Here is a 25,197-nt window from a genome sequence, read left to right as displayed (position 1 = left end):
TGGTTACTACAACACAAAGAGAGGAAATCCTCCAACTGCATCCATAGATGGCCTGTATCCTGAGCGCGCAGAGCCGGAGGGGTCCGATGGTGGAGAGTGCGGCCCCCGGGTCTGATGAGCGCAGATACACGGGAGTCCGAGGGATGTAGAACTGGGAGATTATACGGAGGACACGCGGAGAAAGACCAGAAACTACTAATGGCCGATCACATATCTCATATCTGTCCATCTACCCTCCAAGGAGAACAGTACCGGGATGCATGTCATGAAAGGGTCGCCTTCACAGTCCCGTCACCCCCAATGTATAACATCCAGCCCACCCCACCCCGAACCCCCAGAGTATATGTAGCCCCCCACCCCCAATGTATAACATCCAGCCCACCCCCGAAACCCCAGAGTATAATATCCGCCCCCACACCCCAATGTATAACATCCGACCCACCCACCCCCCAGTGTATAACATCTGACACCCCCACCCCCCAGTGTATAACATCCGACCCCCCCCACCCCAGTGTATAATATCCGAACCCCCACCCCAGTGTATAATATCCAACCCCCCCACCCCAGTGTATAACATCCGAACCCCCCACAACCCCCAGTGTATAACATCCGAAACCCTACCCCCAGAGTTTAACATCCGACCCCCTACCACCAGAGTTAAACATCCAAACCCCCACCCCAGTGTAAAACATCCGAACCCCCACCCCAGTGTATAACATCCGACCCCCCCACCCCAGTGTATAATATCCGAACCCCCCGCCCCAGTGTATAATATCCGAACCCCCCGCCCCAGTGTATAACATCCGACCCCCCCACCCCAGTGTATAACATCCAGCCCCCACCCCAGTGTATAACATCCGACCCCTCCACCCCAGTGTATGATATCCAAACCCCCCACCCCAGTGTATATCATCCGACCCCCCCACCCCAGTGTATAACATCCGACCCCCCACCCCAGTGTATAACATCCGACCCCCCCACCCCAGTGTATAACATCCGACCCCCCCACCCCCAGTGTATAACATCCGACCCCGTACCCCCAGAGTTTCACATCCAACCCCCCCACCCCAGTGTATAACATCTGACCCCCCCACCCCTCGTGTATAACATCCAGCCCCTCACCCACAGTGTATATCATCCACCCTACTCCCCCCATCAGTGTATAACATCTGGCCCTTACCCCACCCCCCCCCCCCCCCGTGTATAACATCCACGACCTCTGCCCCCACCACTAGTATATAACATCCGACCCCCCCACTTCCAGTGTATAACATCCAGCCCACCACCCCCAGTGTATAACACCTGGCCTCCCAACCCCAGTATATAACATCTGACCCCCACCACCACTCCTAGTATATAACATCCGACCCCCACCACCACTCCTAGTATAGAACATCCGGCTCCCACTGTATAAAATCTAACCCCCACTACCCCTGGTGTATAACCTCAGGCCCCTCACCCCTGGTGTATAACATCCGCCCCACCGCCATGCCATTTGCCTTTATGAACATGTTAATGAACGGCCAAGGTGGTGCAGAGCTCACTGATACCAGCGCATCCTGTAATAGAAGCCACCAGGTTAATAAGTCCGGTCATGACATTTTTTCCATCCTAAATATTCCACCATCACCTGTGAGTAATTATTATTGAGATGTGGAAGGAATTGCAGCAACTCAGCCACAAAGTGGAGACCCCGTAACGTTACAAAGCCGGGGGCCGAGTGCTGAGGAGAAGAGGGCAGAAAAGTCACCAACGCTCTGCTGACCCCATAACTGCAGAGTCCAGACGTTCTCTGGTAACATCAGCACAAACACTGCCCCCGCCGGGGGCTTCATGGCCGATCAGCAGCAGCCGTACATCACCAAGCACAATGCCGAGCCGTACATCACCAAGCACAATGCCGAGCCGTACATCACCAAGCACAATGCCGAGCCGTACATCACCAAGCACAATGCTGAGCCATACATCACCAAGCACAATGCCGAGTCATACATCACCAAGCACAATGCTGAGCCGTACATCACCAAGCACAATGCCGAGCCATACATCACCAAGCACAATGCCGAGCCATACATCACCAAGCACAATGCTGAGCCATACATCACCAAGCACAATGCTGAGCCGTACATCACCAAGCACAATGCCGAGCCATACATCACCAAGCACAATGCCGAGCCGTACATCACCAAGCACAATGCCGAGCCATACATCACCAAGCACAATGCTGAGCCATACATCACCAAGCACAATGCTGAGCCGTACATCACCAAGCACAATGCTGAGCCATACATCACCAAGCACAATGCTGAGCCGTACATCACCAAGCACAATGCTGAGCCATACATCACCAAGCACAATGCCGAGCCATACATCACCAAGCACAATGCTGAGCCATACATCACCAAGCACAATGCTGAGCCGTACATCACCAAGCACAATGCCGAGCCATACATCACCAAGCACAATGCCGAGCCGTACATCACCAAGCACAATGCCGAGCCATACATCACCAAGCACAATGCTGAGCCATACATCACCAAGCACAATGCTGAGCCGTACATCACCAAGCACAATGCTGAGCCATACATCACCAAGCACAATGCTGAGCCATACATCACCAAGCACAATGCTGAGCCGTACATCACCAAGCACAATGCTGAGCCGTACATCACCAAGCACAATGCCGAGCCGTACATCACCAAGCACAATGCAGAGCCGTACATCACCAAGCACAATGCTGAGCCCTACATCACCAAGCACAATGCTGAGCCGTACATCACCAAGCACAATGCTGAGCCCTACATCACCAAGCACAATGCTGAGCCCTACATCACCAAGCACAATGCTGAGCCCTACATCACCAAGCACAATGCCGAACCATACATCACCAAGCACAATGCTGAGCCGTACATCACCAAGCACAATGCCGAGCCATACATCACCAAGCACAATGCCGAGACGTACATCACCAAGCACAATGCCGAGCCATACATCACCAAGCACAATGCTGAGCCATACATCACCAAGCACAATGCCGAGCCGTACATCACCAAGCACAATGCTGAGCCATACATCACCAAGCACAATGCCGAGCCGTACATCACCAAGCACAATGCTGAGCCATACATCACCAAGCACAATGCTGAGCCATACATCACCAAGCACAATGCCGAGCCCTACATCACCAAGCACAATGCTGAGCCATACATCACCAAGCACAATGCTGAGCCGTACATCACCAAGCACAATGCTGAGCCATACATCACCAAGCACAATGCTGAGCCGTACATCACCAAGCACAATGCTGAGCCATACATCACCAAGCACAATGCTGAGCCGTACATCACCAAGCACAATGCCGAGCCGTACATCACCAAGCACAATGCAGAGCCGTACATCACCAAGCACAATGCTGAGCCCTACATCACCAAGCACAATGCCGAACCATACATCACCAAGCACAATGCTGAGCCGTACATCACCAAGCACAATGCCGAGCCATACATCACCAAGCACAATGCAGAGACGTACATCACCAAGCACAATGCTGAGCCATACATCACCAAGCACAATGCTGAGCCGTACATCACCAAGCACAATGCCGAGCCGTACATCACCAAGCACAATGCTGAGCCATACATCACCAAGCACAATGCTGAGCCCTACATCACCAAGCACAATGCTGAGCCCTACATCACCAAGCACAATGCCGAACCATACATCACCAAGCACAATGCTGAGCCGTACATCACCAAGCACAATGCTGAGCCATACATCACCAAGCACAATGCTGAGCCGTACATCACCAAGCACAATGCTGAGCCATACATCACCAAGCACAATGCTGAGCCGTACATCACCAAGCACAATGCCGAGCCGTACATCACCAAGCACAATGCAGAGCCGTACATCACCAAGCACAATGCTGAGCCCTACATCACCAAGCACAATGCCGAACCATACATCACCAAGCACAATGCCGAGCCGTACATCACCAAGCACAATGCTGAGCCATACATCACCAAGCACAATGCTGAGCCATACATCACCAAGCACAATGCCGAGCCCTACATCACCAAGCACAATGCTGAGCCATACATCACCAAGCACAATGCTGAGCCGTACATCACCAAGCACAATGCTGAGCCATACATCACCAAGCACAATGCTGAGCCGTACATCACCAAGCACAATGCTGAGCCATACATCACCAAGCACAATGCTGAGCCGTACATCACCAAGCACAATGCCGAGCCGTACATCACCAAGCACAATGCAGAGCCGTACATCACCAAGCACAATGCTGAGCCCTACATCACCAAGCACAATGCCGAACCATACATCACCAAGCACAATGCTGAGCCGTACATCACCAAGCACAATGCCGAGCCATACATCACCAAGCACAATGCAGAGACGTACATCACCAAGCACAATGCTGAGCCATACATCACCAAGCACAATGCTGAGCCGTACATCACCAAGCACAATGCCGAGCCGTACATCACCAAGCACAATGCTGAGCCATACATCACCAAGCACAATGCCGAGCCGTACATCACCAAGCACAATGCTGAGCCATACATCACCAAGCACAATGCCGAGCCGTACATCACCAAGCACAATGCAGAGCCGTACATCACCAAGCACAATACCGTGTGTCGCTTGGAGCGGTGTAAAGACGTATGGAGGAAACGTGTTCTGTGCATTGATGGATCACACTTCTCAATCTGCGTCTGATGGAGGAGTCTGGGTTTGGTGAATGCAGGAGAACGTTACCCCCTGGCTGCACTGTGCCCGCTGTACAGTTCGGTGGAGGAGGGATAATACTATGGGCTGTTATCAGGGGTCGGCCTCTTAGTAGCAGTGAAGGATCTGGATAAATTACCTGCTTTTTACATGTCGGATCCAAACACTCGTTCCCCTAGCAATAAAAATGAAATGCTGGCGAGGCGGGCATGTTTATGTGGCGCGTGCCACCGATAATGGAGGGTCTGTTCTCTTACAAATGGGATAGGGATGAGCGGAACATAAACATGGCCGTACATAACTGTTTTAATGAGTGTTCAAGTGAAGACGACGGCATTTTCCTCAGAACAAGAGCAAATGTTCTGTAGATGCCTTCAAGACCTGCGGACCAGGGTGCAGCACGCAGCCTCCATATTAACCCCTACAGACGGGGCCTGTATATAGAAGATTCATGTGTCCCTACAGTGCAACATCCACGGTCACAAACGCTTAGTTCGGACCACCCGCAGGACCTCTTTAAAGCAGTGGAGGTCAATAAATCAGATGAATCATTCATATATTATATATATATATATTGTCACAAACCACCGGGGGGTCACTCAGAAATCCCCCGCGCTGGCTACCAGTACGTCACAATCGGGGGGTAACAAGTGGGGGTCACCCCTCCTTTATACCTCCCGACCGACAGACAGAGCACGTGACGCGCTCTCTAGCGCCCCTCTTATAGTCAGGCCAATTATGGAATTGCCCGACCATAAGCAAGGAGGCCGCTATACTACTTATGCCGATTATTGAAGGGTCCCCGGTGAGAGTAAGGTATATATTCCCCCGACCTCCGCGGGCGGAATATATAAAATCTCCCCGAATCTCACTGGCCTCCCCACAATAATCCTTGGCACAATTCGCTGCCACCAACCGATTTACGGTAACTATTAGCCGAACACACAGACGTGGGATTCAAGATCGAGATAACAGAACAGCCCAAGATTAATTATATAATTTAATCAGCCTAAAGCACACTAGAAACTACAATATATACAATAGGGAATCTACAGAATATACATATGTCAGAGTACAGTTACAATCAAAGCATGGGTTACAAACAGGCATACACAGTTCCAGCAGTTACCTTGTTGCGTCTGGCCACAGGGGGGCGCTGTAGACCAGGTTTCCAGGAACTCCCTCACAGGTCTTTCCCAACCAGGCCCCCGAGCAGAAGAACACTGGAAAATGGCCGAAGTAGGGTTATCAACCTGGGCAATCCAGGTCCCCTCCTACCTTAGTGACCTCACAGGGAAGCACTGCCACTCCCCCTGCATGGATCAGAATTATCCAGCAAAGGGGATATTGGCCATAACTTTGCCTGGGAGCGTCGTAGGCAGACGCCAATGCTCTCATTGTGACAGTTATGAATTTAGCTACAGAACGAGGGGACTCATGACCTGTCTGCCAGTTCCCCATTGGCTGATATCACGCCTGGGGCATTTCCCAATGTCCTGCTCCCATAAAAAGGGGGTGCCGGCATCGTCCACATGCGGAGACACCATTTTTATGGTTGCCATATTTATCGGAAATATGGCTTGCGAGATATGAACCATTTTTTACTGGAGTCGTTCTGTCTGGCTATTTCCATAGCCTTGCTAACTAGCTAGCAGCTCCTACTACAGGGTGACGGCAGGGAGTCATCCTGTGTCCATTGTCCTAAAGCCACCTAATTTCCATATCACAGGACATGGCCATGGGATTTGTTGCTAAACCAGTTGTGTGAAGGAAAGGGGGGGTGACACCAGGAGAGGGCTTCCTGACATACTTGAATATCATGATTTATCGTCATATCTCCGGATTTACCTCACACCTCCCCCCTTTTGAGGGCGCTAGGGGGCAGCACACTCCGGTGTTCCCCCGTGCGCCCGTCCGCGACCTCTCCTTGTCGGGACAGCCCGTCTGCGTTACCGTGGTCACGGCCCCTTTTGTGGCGAATGGTGAAGTTGTATTGCTGGAGCGCAAGGCTCCATCGCAACAATCGCCCATTCGTCCCAGAGACGGTGTGCAACCAGCTGAGGGGATTGTGGTCCGTCTCCACGATGAAGTGGCGCCCGTATAGATAGGGTTGCAGACGCTGCAGGGCCCACACTATGGCCAGGCACTCCTTCTCCATCGTGGAATAGGCAACTTCCCTTGGTAACAGCTTCCTGCTCAGGTACAAGACTGGGTGCTCTTGGCTCGCAGAGTCCACCTGGCTGAGCACCGCACCGAGGCCGAAGTCACTGGCGTCGGTCTGTACTACAAACGGCCGCGTGAAGTCGGCTGCCTGTAGCACGGGCGGGCTGGACAGGGCGTCCTTTAGGGCCCGGAAGGCTGTCTCGCAGTCCATTGTCCAATCGACTGCAGAGGGCAGCTTCTTCTTGGTGAGGTCCGTCAAGGGCTTTGCCAGGCTACTATAGCATGGAACAAACCTCCTATAGTACCCAGCGGTCCCCAAGAAGGACATCACCTGCTTCTTGGTCCTGGGGGTGGGCCAGGATGCGATGGCTTCCACTTTCTCAGGCTCGGGCTTCAGTGTTCTCCCACCTACCCGGTGACCGAGGTACTGGACCTCGCTCATGGCCAGCTGACACTTTCCCGGCTTGATGGTCAAACCTGCCCGGTGGATCCGCCTGAGCACCTGTGCTAGATGCTCTAGGTGGTCCTCCCAGGTGGGACTGAAGACGGCAATGTCATCCAGGTACGCGGCCGCGTACCCTTCAAGTCCCTTGAGCAGGGTGTTGACCATCCGCTGGAAAGTGGCAGGGGCATTCCTCATCCCGAATGGCATCACCGTGGACTCGTACAGTCCAAATGGGGTAATAAAGGCAGAGCGTTCCCTGGCCTTGCGAGTCAGGGGGATCTGCCAATATCCCCGGCTCAGATCCATGATGGTCAGGTACTGAGCCCCGGCCAACTGATCGAGCAGGTCATCGATGCGTGGCATTGGGTACGCATCGGCGACCGTGACAGCATTGAGCCCCCTGTAGTCCACGCAGAACCGAGTGGTTCGGTCCTTCTTAGGGACGAGGACTACAGGCGAAGCCCAAGCGCTGTTGGATGCCTGGATCACCCCCAGCTTCAGCATCTCGTCAATCTCCTGGCGCATGTGTTGCTGCACCTCCAGGGAGACCCGATATGCTGAACGCCGGATCGGGGGATGATCCCCAGTGTCCACGTGATGGACAGCCAAGTCAGTCCTTCCGGGCTGGTTGGTAAACAACCCCCGGAAGGGGAGGAGGGTGGCCCACAGCTGGGACCGTTGGTCTTCCAAGAGCTGGTGGCCAACCTCCACATCCTCAATGGATCCGCCTGCCCTAACCTGGGCTAGCATATCCAAGAGGGTTTCCGCTTCTCCCTCCTCGGGCAGGTTGCACACGGGGAGCGCACATGCCTCCCGCTCATGATGTGCCTTCATCATGTTCACATGGAAGGGCTTCCGCCTTCCACGGGCAGGGTCCAGGGTGACCAGGTACGTTACAGGGTTGAGCTGCTGGTACACGAGGTATGGGCCTTCCCAGGCTGCCTGAAGCTTGTCCTGTGGTACGGGGACCAGTACCCACACCTTTTGACCCACTTGGTAGGTCCTCTCACAAGCGTTCTGGTCGTACCAACGCTTCTGATCGGCCTGGGCTTGAGCCATATTGTCGTGTACCAGTTGCGTCAAGGCCTGCATTTTGTCCCGGAAGCGCATGACATACTCGATAACCGACACTCCAGGGGTGGCCAAATCCCCTTCCCAAGCCTCTTTCACCAGAGCCAGGGGGCCCCGCACACGTCGCCCGTACAGGAGCTCAAACGGTGAGAATCCTGTTGAGGCCTGTGGAACCTCCCGGTAAGCAAATAACAGGTGTGGGAGATACCGCTCCCAGTCACGCCCATGGGAGTCGACCAACATCTTAAGCATCTGCTTTAAGGTGCCATTGAACAGCTCGCACAGGCCATTAGTCTGTGGATGGTACGGGCTGGCCACCAGATGTCGCACCTGGACTTGCTTACAGAGGGCCTCCATCAGCTGGGACATGAATTGGGTCCCCCGGTCAGTGAGCATTTCCTGGGGAAAACCCACTCGGGAGAAAATCTCCAGCAATGCGGTGGCCACCTTGTCAGCCCGAATGGACGACAAGGCCACTGCTTCTGGGTACCGGGTGGCATAGTCCACTACCGTCAGTAGGAAGCGTTTCCCGGAGCTGCTGGGGATGGCCAGCGGGCCGACCAGATCCACAGCCACCCTCCTGAAAGGCTCATCGATGATTGGCAGAGATACTAGTGGGGCTTTGGGGCGTGGCCCCGCCTTCCCCACTCTCTGACAGGTTTCACACGAACGGCAGTAGGCAGCCACATCGGCCCCCATTTTTGGCCAGTAGAAATGCTGGTTTAACCTGGCCTTGGTCTTAGCGATCCCTAGGTGTCCGGCCATCGGAATCTCATGTGCGATCCGCAACAACTCCGTCCAGAACGGATAGGGTACCACCAACTGTCGGTCCCTGGGCCACGCCTCCGGTGAACCCTGCTGGACCGTGGCCCGGTACAGCCGTCCTTGGTCCCAGACCACTCGCTCCGGGTCCGAGGGAGGCTGTGCCGCCTGCTCCTTAAGAGCTTTCAGGCTGTCGTCAGCTTCTAACGCTGCCTGAAACCCCTGACTAGATGTGGCCAGAATCGACGAGACTGTCACATCTTCAGTCAGTACCCCGGGACCTGTGTCCTGGCCTCCACCTGACTCGGCTGCCACTTGGTCAGAAGGGGAAGAGCTATCGGACCTCCGGGAGGCCCCTTGGCTCCCAGCACTCCCACTGCGGGTGACAGCGGCCACAGCAGCTGCGACCGTGGGTCGTGCCTGCTCCTCCTCCGTTCCTGACCAAGTCGCCGGTTCAGGCAGACCTACCTGGCTTCCTGACACCCCGGTTGTGGGGGAACCATGCACCGAGATCTTACCTGGGAGCACTTCCGCTCCTGGACCGGCCCCAATCTCACCTGCCTGTTCCCCTCCTGCAGCAACAGAACCCCGCTGTGAAATCTCTGGGGACCCCACATTTGCTGTGGTAGCCCCCACCCCACACACTGGTCCTCCCCCTGCAGCACCCTGCTCTCTGCTTATCCCTGCAGAGGGCAACAGATCCCAGCTCACAGGCTGGTTACTTGTAGAGGCATTGTCACACCTTTCTCTGACCCCCTCCCCTCCTGTCACAGCTGCAGCTGCGTGTGTGTCTATGGTGTCTGTGCAAGCAGAAATATCAGAGTTCACTCCCTCCTCCCTTACATCATTCATAGATAACACATTAACATTGTCAGGAGTCATGTCAGTACGGGCTGAAGGTTCAGCCCTTGGTTGGGGCCCAAACTGGGAGGTTATCTGCCCCAAATCTGTCCCAAGTAGCACGTTTGCAGGGATCCGATCAGTTACCCCCACCTCCCTCACCCCCCGCCCTGCGCCCCAGTCCACATAAATGTCAGCAACAGGCAGCGCCGGGTCAATGCCTCCAATCCCGGAGACAGCGAGGGTTTTTCCAGGGATCAAGTCTTGGGGGGACACCATCTCAGGCCGCACCAGAGTCACCTCCGAGGCGCTGTCTCGCAGTCCTATGGTCACAGACCGGCCGACGGTGACAGGTTGGAAGCTGTCCAGGGACCTACCACCACCCCCACCCACACAATACACCTTGGGCGGCCCTTGGGACGGGGACGGAGCCGGGGCCTTGGGACGCTGAGGGCACATGGCCTTGAAGTGTCCAGGTAGGTTGCACTGGTGGCACCGTCTTGGCTCTGCCACGGGCCTGGAGAGGGGAGTTGAGGGGGACACCCCCTGCAGTCTAGGGGCAGGTGGGGCAGTCGCAGAATTCATCTTACCCCCTCTCCAGGTGCTGCTGGTGGCCGCTCTCCTGGCCTCAGGAGCCCGATTGTTGGTGTAGTCATCGGCCAGGGCAGCTGTAGCCGTGGACCCCTTTGGCTTCTGGTCTCGGATGAACTGGCGGAGATCCTCAGGGCAGTTCCACAAGAGTTGCTCCGTGATGAACAAGTCCAGGATCTCCGGTCCGGTGGAAAGCTGCAGGCCTTGGGTCCAGTGGTCGGCAGCTCGGGCAAGTGCCCGCCTGTGGTCAGCCCAGGAGTCCTTTGGTCCCTTCTGTAGGCTCCGGAACTTCTTGCGGTAGGACTCCGGGGTGAGGTTGTACTGTTGGATCAGGGCCCGCTTGATGGTGTCGTAGCCCTGATCTGCCTCAGCAGGCAAGTCCCCAAGGACATCCAGGGCCTTACCCCTTAAACGGGGGGTCAGGTATTTGGCCCACTGGTCCTTGTTCAGATGGTGCTGCAAGCAAGTCCGTTCAAAAGCAGTCAGGAAAGAGTCCAAGTCTCCATCCTTCTCCAGCACTGGGAAGTCCTCAACACGGACCTTTGGAAGTTTGGTGTTTTGAAGGTCACATGTGGCTGATGAGGGCCGGAGCTGAGCTAGCTGCAGCTGGTAGTCACGGTCTGCCTGTCGCTCTCGCTCTTCACGCGCTGCCTGCCGCTCTCGCTCCGCAGCCTCACGCTCTGCGTGCCGCTCTGCCCTGCGCTCTGCCAGGAGTTCCTTGTAGCCCTTCTGGTCTCCAGCCTGGAGAAGGGCCATAGCCATTTGAAGAAGGCTATCCGAGCCTCCCAGGCTCGGTGGAATGGCACGTGGTGATCTGCGGCACGCTGCGGAGCCTGGTGATTCACTGTCCCTTTCAGAGCGGAGGGCTGGCATCTGGCTCGTTGAGGAACCTTGGGTGAGCTCCTCCTCATCTTGTCCAGCAGTGCCAGGTTGCGCAATGTCCTCGGCAGAACGGTTTTCTGGCGTCGAGCTCCTGGAGGACTCGTGGGCAACCTCCTCATTGCTGTCCACAGCACCGTCCTCCCTCTCTTCGGCTCCTGCCTTAGCATTGGCCAGTTGCATAGCTCTGCTCCTGGTGCCATCAGCCATTCTTGCAGACTTTTGGTCACTGACACAGAACTGACACCTGATGCCTCCACACACCTTACAGTATCTGCACTCTGACACTCTAGTGTTGAGCTAGTCTGAAGACCCCAGCAGCCACAGCTGCTGCAGGCAGTCTTTAGTGTCTGGGAGTATGGGTCTCACACTCACACACACTATTATCTCGATCCCACCGCTATGCCACCAATATGTCACAAACCACCGGGGGGTCACTCAGAAATCCCCCGCGCTGGCTACCAGTACGTCACAATCGGGGGGTAACAAGTGGGGGTCACCCCTCCTTTATACCTCCCGACCGACAGACAGAGCACGTGACGCGCTCTCTAGCGCCCCTCTTATAGTCAGGCCAATTATGGAATTGCCCGACCATAAGCAAGGAGGCCGCTATACTACTTATGCCGATTATTGAAGGGTCCCCGGTAAGAGTAAGGTATATATTCCCCCGACCTCCGCGGGCGGAATATATAAAATCTCCCCGAATCTCACTGGCCTCCCCACAATAATCCTTGGCACAATTCGCTGCCACCAACCGATTTACGGTAACTATTAGCCGAACACACAGACGTGGGATTCAAGATCGAGATAACAGAACAGCCCAAGATTAATTATATAATTTAATCAGCCTAAAGCACACTAGAAACTACAATATATACAATAGGGAATCTACAGAATATACATATGTCAGAGTACAGTTACAATCAAAGCATGGGTTACAAACAGGCATACACAGTTCCAGCAGTTACCTTGTTGCGTCTGGCCACAGGGGGGCGCTGTAGACCAGGTTTCCAGGAACTCCCTCACAGGTCTTTCCCAACCAGGCCCCCGAGCAGAAGAACACTGGAAAATGGCCGAAGTAGGGTTATCAACCTGGGCAATCCAGGTCCCCTCCTACCTTAGTGACCTCACAGGGAAGCACTGCCACTCCCCCTGCATGGATCAGAATTATCCAGCAAAGGGGATATTGGCCATAACTTTGCCTGGGAGCGTCGTAGGCAGACGCCAATGCTCTCATTGTGACAGTTATGAATTTAGCTACAGAACGAGGGGACTCATGACCTGTCTGCCAGTTCCCCATTGGCTGATATCACGCCTGGGGCATTTCCCAATGTCCTGCTCCCATAAAAAGGGTGTGCCGGCATCGTCCACATGCGGAGACACCATTTTTATGGTTGCCATATTTATCGGAAATATGGCTTGCGAGATATGAACCATTTTTTACTGGAGTCGTTCTGTCTGGCTATTTCCATAGCCTTGCTAACTAGCTAGCAGCTCCTACTACAGGGTGACGGCAGGGAGTCATCCTGTGTCCATTGTCCTAAAGCCACCTAATTTCCATATCACAGGACATGGCCATGGGATTTGTTGCTAAACCAGTTGTGTGAAGGAAAGGGGGGGTGACACCAGGAGAGGGCTTCCTGACATACTTGAATATCATGATTTATCGTCATATCTCCGGATTTACCTCACATATATATATACATATATGTGTATATTGTGTATATATATATATATATATATATCTATATATCTATATATATATATATATATATATATATATATATATATATATATATATATATATATATATATATATATATATATATATATCTATATCTATCTATCTATCTATCTATCTATCTATATATATATATATATATATATATATATACCCAATTACACTTTTGTCATTTTCTCTACTTGCTGTTAAAGGCTAAAAAAAACCATAGAAACCTAATACTTTTCACAGCTGAGGGTTTGTTACAACTGCACCCTGTCTAATTGCTCGCTCTTCTGTCCTGATAGCTTTTTATCCAAGTATCTGGGGGTGGCAAAGCACACGATAATTAAAACTGGACCGAGTCTTAAACATTTTGCACTGTTTGCATTTTATAGTGACTATATTGCGGGATTCGGAATGAGTTAACTGAGGATTTGTCAGTGAGCTCATGTTGCAAGGAGATTATATAACGCTTATTTTCCTTCTCAGATGCCCTAAATTGTTCAGGTGATCATAAATCAGCTGAGAGAAGCTCAGACATAAGATAACAACATAATGAGCTCACTTACCGATCCTCAGTTAACTCTTTTTCAGCAATAGACAGTGCTGCAGAGAGGATAGAAATATATCCTCTCTGCAGCAGTCTATAGCTGAAAAAGAGTTAACTGAGGATCGGTAAGTGAGCACATTATGCAAATAGGCAAACTGTGCAACATTTTAAATGAAACCCAATTGCAATGAGTCCAGGTAAAAAAAAAAAAAAAAAATGGTCCACAAAAGGCGTCCAAATCCTTTAATACATTGAGTATAAGGCTGTGTGCCCACGGGACTCTGTATCTGCGGATTTTTCTGCATCAAAATCCGCAGCTTTCCCCTGGAATTCGCACCTTTTCATAGGTGCGGATTTGATGCGGATTTGACGCGGATTTTGTGATTTTTTTTTTAATTCAATTGAATAGGCAAAATCCGCACGAAAATCCGCAACAATAATTGACATGCTGCAGATGTTTCCGCACGAAAATCTGCATGATTTCTGCTATGGAAAAATCCGCAGCGTGGGCACAGCATTTCCCAAATGCCATAGAAATGGCTGGGGAGTAGCTGTGCTGCAGATTTCTGGAAAATCCGCGGCTTTTCCGCGAGAAAACCGCGGCAAAATCCGCACATTTTCCGCAGCGTGGGCACATAGCCTAAGAGGCATACATGTGTCTTCAAGTGGGAGATAAACGTTGTCCCTATATACAGGAGACCGCTGGTTCATCCCATCACAGTCAGAAGAATCCATTACCTATACCCAGCTTAAAGGGATTTTCCTTACCTTGTATAACTTAACCCTTAAAGGGGTTACTCCCATCTTCATAAATGGGGCATTGTCAGATGGCTCTTGTAAATAATAGAAATTTAGCAATTTACTGCTTATTAAAATTTACAGCCGTTCTTGAGATATTAACACTTTTCTTTACAGTTCGTTACCTTGGAGACCGACCACCGCTGTCAGACAACCGAACACGTGCGGTGCTTACAAGTTCTTTTCTGTTGAGCTTGTGAGATCTGTTTTGAAGCTGCCAGGCACGCGCAGTTGCCTCGTTGTCCTGGCCAGCTTTAGCTCAGTGCTTACAAGCTATAGACAGCATCAGGGAAGACCGCAGCGGTGGTCGGTCTCCTAGGCAACGAGATAGAAAAGTGTCAATATCTCAAGAACGGCTGAAAATTTTAATAAGGAGTAAATTACAAAAGTTATTATGTTTACAAATACTATCTGACCAGATCCATCTGAGAGGATGGGAATGATTCTTTCAAGTGTTATTCCAAGTATTTAAAGTTATCACCTATTGCAATAATACCTTGGAGATCCGACCACTGAAACCCTGACTTATCCTGAGAATGGACTGGAGCCTCTTGGGATCAGAGGGGTCCCAGTGCACAGACCCCCACCCATCCGATTTCCCATTCACTTGCAGCAAGTAGAGATGTGAACCATTGGAAAGCAATGTATATTAGAAAGTTGCAGACATTGCTGGCAGCAGAACCCCAATTAAGCCCAAATTGCCCCTGTGGTTGCTTTAACCCTCTGCTCACCTCTTTTATCTGCAGCTGCCCATCTTGATTGTGATCCAACAGGTTGAAGATGTCGGCCTTGCTTATCTCCAGATTTTCCATGGCTTCCTTGTAGCCGTCCACTGGGAGGATCTGGCTAGCCTGGAGTCCTTTCAGCTGGGCCAAGTGGATGAGGAGCTTGCACTCCTTTTCAGACAAAAAATTGGGGATTTCTGCAAAGACGGGACGGAAGGATTAATGCACAAGTAGTTTGGTGCATGATAGAAGAAACACGTGTATGGTATCAGATTAAAAGGACACTGAACTTACGGGGTTAAGATACCGGAAGCATCGTCGCTGGGGGTCCCCATGAGAGTAGGATGGCCACTGTTTAAATAGAAGGGTCCCCATGAGAGCAGGATGGCCACTGTTTAAATAGAAGGGTCCCCATGAGAGTAGGATAGCCACTGTTTAAATAGATGGGTCCCATGAGAGTAGGATAGCCACTGTTTAAATAGAAGGGTCCCCATGAGAGCAGGATGGCCACTGTTTAAATATAAGGGTCCCCATGAGAGCAAGATGGCCACTGTTTAAATAGAAGGGTCCCCATGAGAGTAGGATAGCCACTGTTTAAATAGAAGGGTCCCCATGAGAGCAAGATGGCCTCTGTTTAAATAGAAGGGTCCCCATGAGAGTAGGATAGCCACTGTTTAAATAGAAGGGTCCCCATGAGAGCAAGATGGCTTCTGTTTAAATAGAAGGGTCCCCATGAGAGTAGGATAGCCACTGTGTAAATAGAAGGGTCTCCATGAGAGTAGGATGGCCACTGTTTAAATAGAAGGGTCCCCATGAGAGTAGGATAGCCACTGTTTAAATAGAAGGGTCCCCATGAGAGTAGGATAGCCAGTTTAAATAGAAGGGTCCCCATGAGAGTAAGATGGACATCGTTTAAATAGAAGGGTCCCCATGAGAGCAAGATGGACATCGTTTAAATAAAAGGGTCCCCATGAGAGTAGGATAGCCACTGTTTAAACAGAAGGGTCCCCATGAGAGTAGGATAGCCACTGTTTAAATAGAAGAGTCCCCATGAGAGCAAGATGGCCACCGTTTAAACAGCCTTGTTAGCGTATGTGTGTTCATTGTCTATGGGACTGGCGGAGATTGCAGCATTCTCATTAGTGTCGTAGACGATGACTGGAGAGGTAACACATAAAAAAACACTTTACCATTTAAATAGGGGACACAGGCCCCTCATTCTTTAGATCGGGTTTCAGGACCCCCAGTAATCAGACGCCTATCCCCTATAAAGTGGCTAGGTGAGAAGGTGTAACTCCATTAATAATAGAATCGTATACCCCTATTAGTAAGTGCAGGCAGCCAGAATTTAAAGGGTGTTTCCAGTTTTGAAAAAGCCCAGTCCCCTTTAAAAAAAAAAAAAAGACAGATACTGTGCTTTTCTCCCCCTCCTCAGGTTCTGCTCTGAGTCTCTGCATCTGCTTGCAGCAGCGACGCAGCCAATCAATGAGAGCGGCTGAGCTCAGTGATCGGCTGCAGCGCTGTTGGTGTAAATTCAGCGCTACAGACAATAACAAACACAAAGAGCAGTGTCAGAAACTGAGCTGGACCTGGGGAGGGGGAGTACAGACAGGTTTGTTTTTTCTTTAAAGACAACTTGCAGCCAGTTGACAAGTTTTCCAAAAATGGAAAACCCCTTTAATAATTGTATTTGACACCAATGCTGGAGGTTTGGTGCTCGGTTTCCGAAAACGGAAATTGCTGATAAGAAAAAAATGTTGAATCTTTTAGGATATCTGGATTGGTTGGATCTGAATTTTCTTGGCCGGCAGCTGAAAGGACGGATGGAACTTTTTGTGACTTTGGGTGTATAGGAAACGTTGTGGCGAACAAGATATGCCCCCCCCTGGGGATCTGGGTGCCTGGGGGGCACTAACAAGTCACTTTCCTTAATTTAGGTATTTACATACAATACTAGCGGAGTGACCTCAATCACTGAGCCAAGTTTAGGAAAATGTATGTACTCTGAGCAAAGGAGTCCAAAAAAGTGCACTATTTGTGTACCGTCCCAAAACCTCAGGCCGTCGTCCAACTACTCATCCAAAAAATGCAAAGGAAATCCTAACTTTAAAATTATATATATATACTAGAGATCAAAATTAGAGAACAATGTATGATCAGTTGCTTTTTTCAGACATAATGTAATCTACATTGATCAACATTGGAAGGTTTTCTGTAAGGGGGGTGTGGCGCCCCTGAGGCTTCAGTCGTCACAGAGTATGGAACCCAAATTTGGGTGTAATGCTAAACCCAGATCCTGAGGAGGTCAGTCCCAGTTTCACCACATTACACACTAAGTTGCCTTGTTCCCACTGGGGACTGGGCTAGGGTCGGGTAATAAAGGGGTCGCCGACAGAGAAGCATTTATAGGATGCCCTCAACAGGGGCCCCAGTCCCACTAGCTTAGGACCTGGGAGGGGGGAGGTGCAGCCAGCAGGGGAGTCAGGAGCAAACACATCAGTTAGGGGCTTCTCCAGCAGGAGAGCAGTGGAGCAGTTGCATCTTAGAGGTGGTCCGGTGGGAAGGAGGAGAAAGTTCACACAATTGTTGCAGGGAGATGGATCTCTGCTTCCCACGGAACCAACGCCACACAGGGCAGCAGGACCCTAGGGAAGATCATACTCCACGTTGGTTTTCCAGAATCTGCCTGGACGGGGAAAGTTTCAAGCTTCCCTGACTACAAAGCGCCCAACAGCACAGTGCCATATAGGATCCGGGGCCTCGCATCAAGCTGGACCCCACACCAGAACTGCGGCACCTGCATATAGGGACAAGAGAACATCTTGTGAAACCCCGGGTCCCCTCGTAGCTTAAAGCCAGGGGACCCACAGTCAGGCGTTACAAAGGAGGGAACCCACCGAACACCCAAACCGGACTGATCTCTAAAGGGATTCGGGTTCGACGGAGCCCATCATAGCAAGTGACTGGTATTACCTGGGTGAGCGGCACCGCACAAAAGTGAGTAAACAACCTGGAACTGCAGCCATAGACTCTTGACTCTTTATTACCGGTACTGCCGCTCCCCACCGCCATTACTGCTCTCCTCATCATCCTCCCCGGGGCCTGCTCTAACTGTGGAGAGCGATATCATCTCTGGCTGCTACTACCATTACTACCATCTGCCCCGGAGGACAGCGACAGCAGCGGCGGCCCATTCCCAGGCCGCATACCACAGGTGGCGTCACAACAAACACCTCACAACTATCCCCATCATCCCTCACCAGTCATCTTCTGTACGCCTCGAGGCAACAGAGCCAGGCTAGGCCGCCCATGACCACGACAGTCGACGGCCCGGCGACGAGTAGGTTAACCGCATGCCCCGTGGGGCGCTATAGGTGCACCATGCCACTAGAACAGGGTTTTACAAAAGATCCAGAGTTTATCAACATAAAACCTTTATTTTGCCCAAAACATGATGATGATAATTAGAGAACAGCAATGACTGTAGCACAAAGAGAGATGATCAGTAATTTGTCTGCAGGTAACAACAGTCACAATCAGTAGGACGTGCACCGGCCGTCGCTGTGAAGGACTTCAGCACATCTGCGGCCACAGGACATCACTAGTCTCTCACACTGCTCTGGTGGGATTTTGGTCCACTCTTCTTCCAGTCTCTTCCACAGTTATTTGACTGTTGTGGATTTCTTGTCCCTAACTTTGTCACCAAGGATTTTCCAGCGGTTTTCTATTGAGTTTAGATCAGGGCTCTGGGCGGTCATTTCATTGTTTCAATGTTTTCTGTTTCAAGGAACGGCTTTCCCCATTTTGCTGTGTAACAGGGGGCATTGTCCTAATGGAAATTGGTGGCTGATTGAGGGATGAACACAAGTAAGGAACCACGTGTTGTGAAGAAGGTTCTGATCCACACTTGCATTCACTCTGCCATGTAGCTGTATGTGAGGTCCAACTCCTGCTGCAGAAAACATTCCCCAAACCACGACCCTTCCTCCGCCACCTTTTACTGACTTCTTAACACACTTTGGGTTCAGTCTGTCCCCAGTTTGTGAATGAACATAATGTTTCCCATCATAGCCAAATAAATGAAACTTGCTTTCATCACTAAAATGAACTGTGGACCACTTCTCTGTCCATACAACATGATCCTCACTAAAGAGGAGTCTAGCTCTTTTGAATCTTTCTGCTAATGAGGGGTTTGGTCACTGTAGAGTCGGCTTTCAGTTCAAATGCTCTTAAGCGTCGTGACACTGTATGACGACAGATCCTTACCCTGTGCAGTGAGAACTGCCGAACAATTCCAGCTGCAGTGTTGAAATGATTACCCATGGAGATTCTCCGCATTATCCGGTCCTCTCTTTCATTTGTCTTTCGAGGGCGACCAGCCTTCTTGGGGGGGGATTTGAAAGAGTTTGTGATGGTGTAGAGATGGAATATTCTCAAAATCACAGATTTGGAACAACAAACTTCTCTTGCTATGGCTGATAGGGTCATCCCTTTTGGGCTTCATCTGGACAACCGGCTACCGGAGGGTTTCAGTCACTTTGGAATGGCACACCATTTTTGCAAAGTCAGTGCAAACTGGAAAGTTAGGGCTTGTCAGATAATTAAGGAAATTAGCACCAGGTGCCAGACTAACACCAATAACTTGCAGGCATCTGAAAGTGTTTTCTAATTTTGATCCGTGTTATTTTACATTTCTCTCATTCACATTTTTATTATGTGATTTAAAATAAATTCAATTTATGGAATAAACGGAAAATCTTGTGAGTTTTCTCATGTTAGGATATAATCGCATAGGACGATACAATAACCTTAACATTTAGGAAATTGTGTGGTGTGCTCTAATTCTGATCTCTAGTGTATTTCTCAGATTGTGACCCAACCCAAAAAGTGAAGTTGCCCCCTTATTGCCCGGGTAATAGTACAATTTCTTTGAGATGTCCAAGAAAGGTGTCTCATGTCCCCCCGTGAGAGCTGTAAATGCGGCAGCAAAGATTGAAACTTTTTTTTTTAATTTTTCTTGAAACCCTTAATTATGATTATATATATATATATATATATATATATATATATATATATATATATATATATATATATATATATATATATATATATATATATATATATATATACACACACATACATACACACACACACACATATATATAAAATTATAATTATATATAATTATAATAGTTATTATATATATTTATATATAAAATTTGTATTTCTATTTATATATAATATAATAATTATATATAATATAATATATATTTACATAATTAAATATAATTATATATAATTAAATATAATTTTATATTATAATATATATATATATATATATATATATATATATATATATATATATATATATATATATATTATATATTTTTTTTTTTTACACCCGATTAAATGACAGTCATTGATGACCAGATCCTAAAAACGGAAAAAGGGTAGGAGCCGTGACGGATTGTTTTAAAAAGGAAAACATTTAATGAGCCGGCGTCCCATCAAGAGCGCCCCCAGGGCTAAATCAACAGCCCTCACTTATCCTCTGCCCCCCTGCTCCCGGGTCAATAAATGATTGTTTTTTCTTGTCTTGAGAACAGCGAGAAGGAAACACGTAATGGTTAATGATCACAAATCGGAGAGAAGAGGGGAATGGTGGACAAATGGCTTCCTGCAGAGATCCAATCATGGGTACAATAATGGGCCGAGATAATGCCGGAGAGTTCAAACATTCAACCTTCTTGTCGGCCCTTATTACGACACCTGCTGGTTTGAGCTGCCCCCCTAACAAGACCAAACAATCAGGCCCATTGGCAAACACAAACTGTGGGATTGTCTTGTCCAAGTGTGCTGGATCTTAATGAGAAAGGATTAGTAGGAAAAGTGTCCCCCGGCCCTATAAAAAACCCAAGGTTGGGAGTAAGGGGACACTCATTCGCCTGTGCAGGGATGAAGACCATGAGTGCATGGCAGGGCGGATGCCCAGAGGACCAACGTTCAAAGTGGCACCTGATCATCTTGCTCTGTTTTTGGACCGGTGGCTCCCGAGCAATGTACGTGGACTTTGTGAGCAGCTCGTCCCGGTGCATGATCATCCCCAAGCATATGCCCCTATGCTATGGCATTGGATATACCGAGATGAGGATTCCCAACCTGTTGGAGCACGAGACGATGGCAGAGGTGATTCAGCAATCTTCCAGTTGGCTGCCGCTTCTTGCCCGTGAATGCCACCCGGATGCCCGGATCTTCTTGTGCTCGCTGATCGCACCGATATGCCTGGATGGGTAACGTACCCTCGCACTATTCACTTCCATTCCGTATTTTATGATCAGGGCATAAATTGGGAAGAGGACTAACGAAGAGTGTGTCTATGACCCTGGAGAGAAGGCCATGCCATGCTCCATCTCCAAATGCCAACCGTGCCATCAGTGCCTACTGGCTCCCTTTGTACAGATGTGTACAGTACGGGATACGTTGCTGCACCAGGTGCCTCTACAGTAGTCGCGCTGGTGATGTGATGCCCATTGGGGGCTAAAATGTGATTTGATGGAGCCTATGGATACATCAGATATCTAGTATGTGCCTTGAGGTCTGCAAAATGAAGCGTGAAATCCCCCGTAGACGGTTGACCATTGCTAGCATATTTTTTCTTAAAGTTTAGGGTCTTCATAGAGCTAAACCTGGGTTGCAATAGGTTCAAGCTCAGTGGTGACCCATTATCTGCTCCCTACAGGCACCGTCACCAAGCCCAGTAGTGACCCCTTATCTACTCCTTACAGGCACTGTCACAAAGCTCAGTGGTGACTCCTTATCTATTCCTCACAGGCACCATCACCAAGGTCAGTGGTGACCCCTCATCCTATCCTTACAGGCACCATCAGCAAACTCAGTGGTGACCCCTTATAGGCACCATCACCAAGCTCAGTGGTGACCCCTTATAGGCACCATCACCAAGCTCAGTGGTGACCCCTTATCTACTCCTTACAAGCACCGCACCGTCACAGAGCTCAGTGGTGACCCCTTATCTACTCCTTACAGGCACTGTCACCAAGCTCAGTGGATACCCATTATCTACTCCTTAAAGGCACCATCACCAAGCTCAGTGGTGACCCCTTATCTACTCCTTACAAGCACCGCACCGTCACAGAGCTCAGTGGTGACCCCTTATCTACTCCTTACAGGCACTGTCACCAAGCTCAGTGGATACCCATTATCTACTCCTTACAGGCACAGTCACCAAGCTCAGTGGAGACCCCTTATCTACTCCTTACAGGCACAGTCACCAAGCTCAGTGGAGACCCCTTATCTACTCCTTACAGGCACAGTCACCAAGCTCAGTGGAGACCCCTTATCTACTCCTTACAGGCACAGTCACCAAGCTCAGTGGAGACCCCTTATCTACTCCTTACAGGCACAGTCACCAGGCTCAGTGGAGACCCCTTATCTACTCCTTACAGGCACAGTCACCAGGCTCAGTGGTGACCCCTTATCTACTCCTTACAGGCACAGTCACCAAGCTCAGTGGAGACCCCTTATCTACTCCTTACAAGCACCGCACCGTCACAGAGCTCAGTGGTGACCCCTTATCTACTCCTTACAGGCACAGTCACCAAGCTCAGTGGAGACCCCTTATCTACTCCTTACAGGCACAGTCACCAGGCTCAGTGGAGACCCCTTATCTACTCCTTACAGGCACAGTCACCAGGCTCAGTGGTGACCCCTTATCTACTCCTTACAGGCACAGTTACCAAGCTCAGTGGAGACCCCTTATCTACTCCTTACAGGCACTGTCACCAAGCTCAGTGGAGACCCCTTATCTACTCCTTACAGGCACTGTCACCAAGCTCAGTGGAGACCCCTTATCTACTCCTTACAGGCACAGTCACCAGGCTCAGTGGAGACCCCTTATCTACTCCTTACAGGCACAGTCACCAGGCTCAGTGGTGACCCCTTATCTACTCCTTACAGGCACAGTCACCAGGCTCAGTGGAGACCCCTTATCTACTCCTTACAAGCACAGTCACCAGGCTCAGTGGTGACCCCTTATCTACTCCTTACAGGCACTGTCACCAAGCTCAGTGGAGACCCCTTATCTACTCCTTACAGGCACAGTCACCAGGCTCAGTGGAGACCCCTTATCTACTCCTTACAGGCACAGTCACCAGGCTCAGTGGTGACCCCTTATCTACTCCTTACAGGCACTGTCACCAAGCTCAGTGGATACCCATTATCTACTCCTTAAAGGCACCATCACCAAGCTCAGTGGTGACCCCTTATCTACTCCTTACAAGCACCGCACCATCACCAAGCTCAGTGGTGACCCCTTATCTACTCCTTACAAGCACCGCACCGTCACAGAGCTCAGTGGTGACCCCTTATCTACTCCTTACAGGCACTGTCACCAAGCTCAGTGGTGACCCCTTATCTACTCCTTACAGGCACTGTCACCAAGCTCAGTGGAGACCCCTTATCTACTCCTTACAGGCACCGTCACCAAGCTCAGTGGAGACCCCTTATCTACTCCTTACAGGCACAGTCACCAAGCTCAGTGGAGACCCCTTATCTACTCCTTACAGGCACAGTCACCAAGCTCAGTGGTGACCCCTTATCTACTCCTTACAAGTACTGTCACCCAGAACCACAAATAGCCAAGTAGAGTCCTAAAGGGTGGGAACGTCCTCGTGCCTAATGGCAATGACATTTAGACATTAGGAGGCCATCACAGCGCTGGCGATAACCTCTGGGGGGATGCGATTATGTTCATGGCTTCACATGTGGACTTACTACTCTTACTTGCGTCATTGGCCAATAATTAGGAGCCCATTAGTGTTTTTGGCATTGTCGGACGTCTCCTTGAATTACGGCTGATGGGGCCGTACGTGCGTCACTCCGTGTCTTTGGGCAGAGCTGAGTCTCCTGTTCTTTGTTTCAGTGAATCATACAAGTTGACAACAGAATTAGGGCCACCTACCGCCAGAGCCCAGCGCCGCGGATTAGGGATTATGGCAGCTAATAACTGGCGGACCTATGCCCTGCCCACCGTATATTAGCTACATCTGTGTCTGGGAAAGCTGGCTGACAACCAAGATGGCCACATCTACCAGAAGGGTTGTCACCTGCATTACAGCACATGCCCGTGTACAGAGTCGGGCAATGAGTGTGATGCGGCCGTACGGGGCTCATCCTCCATCATCACCACTAACAGAATTTGTCAGAAGGGGACGAGTCAGGGGCCTGTACTGATTATAGGGGGAATGGTGTTGAAATGTGATTTCCATAATTACTAATGTGATCCTCGTGTCTACAGTGACCGGATTATAAAGCCGTGCCGGAGTCTGTGCGAGGCGGTGAGGAACAGCTGCGCCCCCATCATGGCGTGCTATGGGTACCCCTGGCCAGAGATACTGAAGTGTGAACAGTTCTCTCTAGATCATGGGATGTGTATCTCCACCATTACCAACCACACACGCAACCGCGGAAGAGGTACGTGACGACAGACAAGACGATATATATATATATATATATATATATATATATATATATATATATATATATATATATATATATATATATACTGTACATATATGTACATACATACACTATTACCCTATATTATACTCCAGAGCTGCACTCACTATTCTGCTGGTGCAGTCACTGTGTAAATACATTACATTACTTATCCTGCACGATATGCGGTATTATACTCCAAAGCAGGACTCACTATTCTGCTGATGTAGTCACTGTGTACATATATTACTTATCCTGCATTACATTCTGTATTATACTCCAGAGCTGCACTCACTATTCTGCTGGTGCAGTCACTGTGCACATAGATTACATTACTTATCCTGTACTGATCCTGAATTACATTCTGTATTATACTCCAGAGCTGCAC

General features: G+C 50.1%; 2 protein-coding genes across 2 annotated transcripts in view; one reads left to right on the top strand and one right to left on the bottom strand.

Annotated features, from left to right (window-relative positions):
• P4HTM (prolyl 4-hydroxylase, transmembrane) overlaps nt 1-25,197 on the bottom strand; it is a 54,491-nt gene that overhangs the window by 16,416 nt on the left and 12,878 nt on the right. The window contains exon 3 of the mRNA XM_075321497.1: nt 15,303-15,493. Within this exon, the coding sequence (XP_075177612.1) occupies nt 15,303-15,493 (191 nt within the window). The remainder of the gene's footprint in view (nt 1-15,302; nt 15,494-25,197) is intronic.
• Nucleotides 21,339-25,197, top strand: part of LOC142249321 (secreted frizzled-related protein 5-like) — a 6,524-nt gene continuing 2,665 nt past the window's right edge. Inside the window, exons 1-2 of the mRNA XM_075320955.1 lie at nt 21,339-21,586; nt 24,610-24,785. Of these exons, the coding sequence (XP_075177070.1) occupies nt 21,354-21,586; nt 24,610-24,785 (409 nt within the window). The 5' untranslated portion in view covers nt 21,339-21,353. The remainder of the gene's footprint in view (nt 21,587-24,609; nt 24,786-25,197) is intronic.

Source organism: Anomaloglossus baeobatrachus, chromosome 8 (assembly GCF_048569485.1).
Source record: "Anomaloglossus baeobatrachus isolate aAnoBae1 chromosome 8, aAnoBae1.hap1, whole genome shotgun sequence".
Classification (NCBI taxonomy): Eukaryota; Metazoa; Chordata; class Amphibia; order Anura; family Aromobatidae; genus Anomaloglossus; species Anomaloglossus baeobatrachus.
This window is presented reverse-complemented; position numbering and strand designations above follow the sequence as displayed.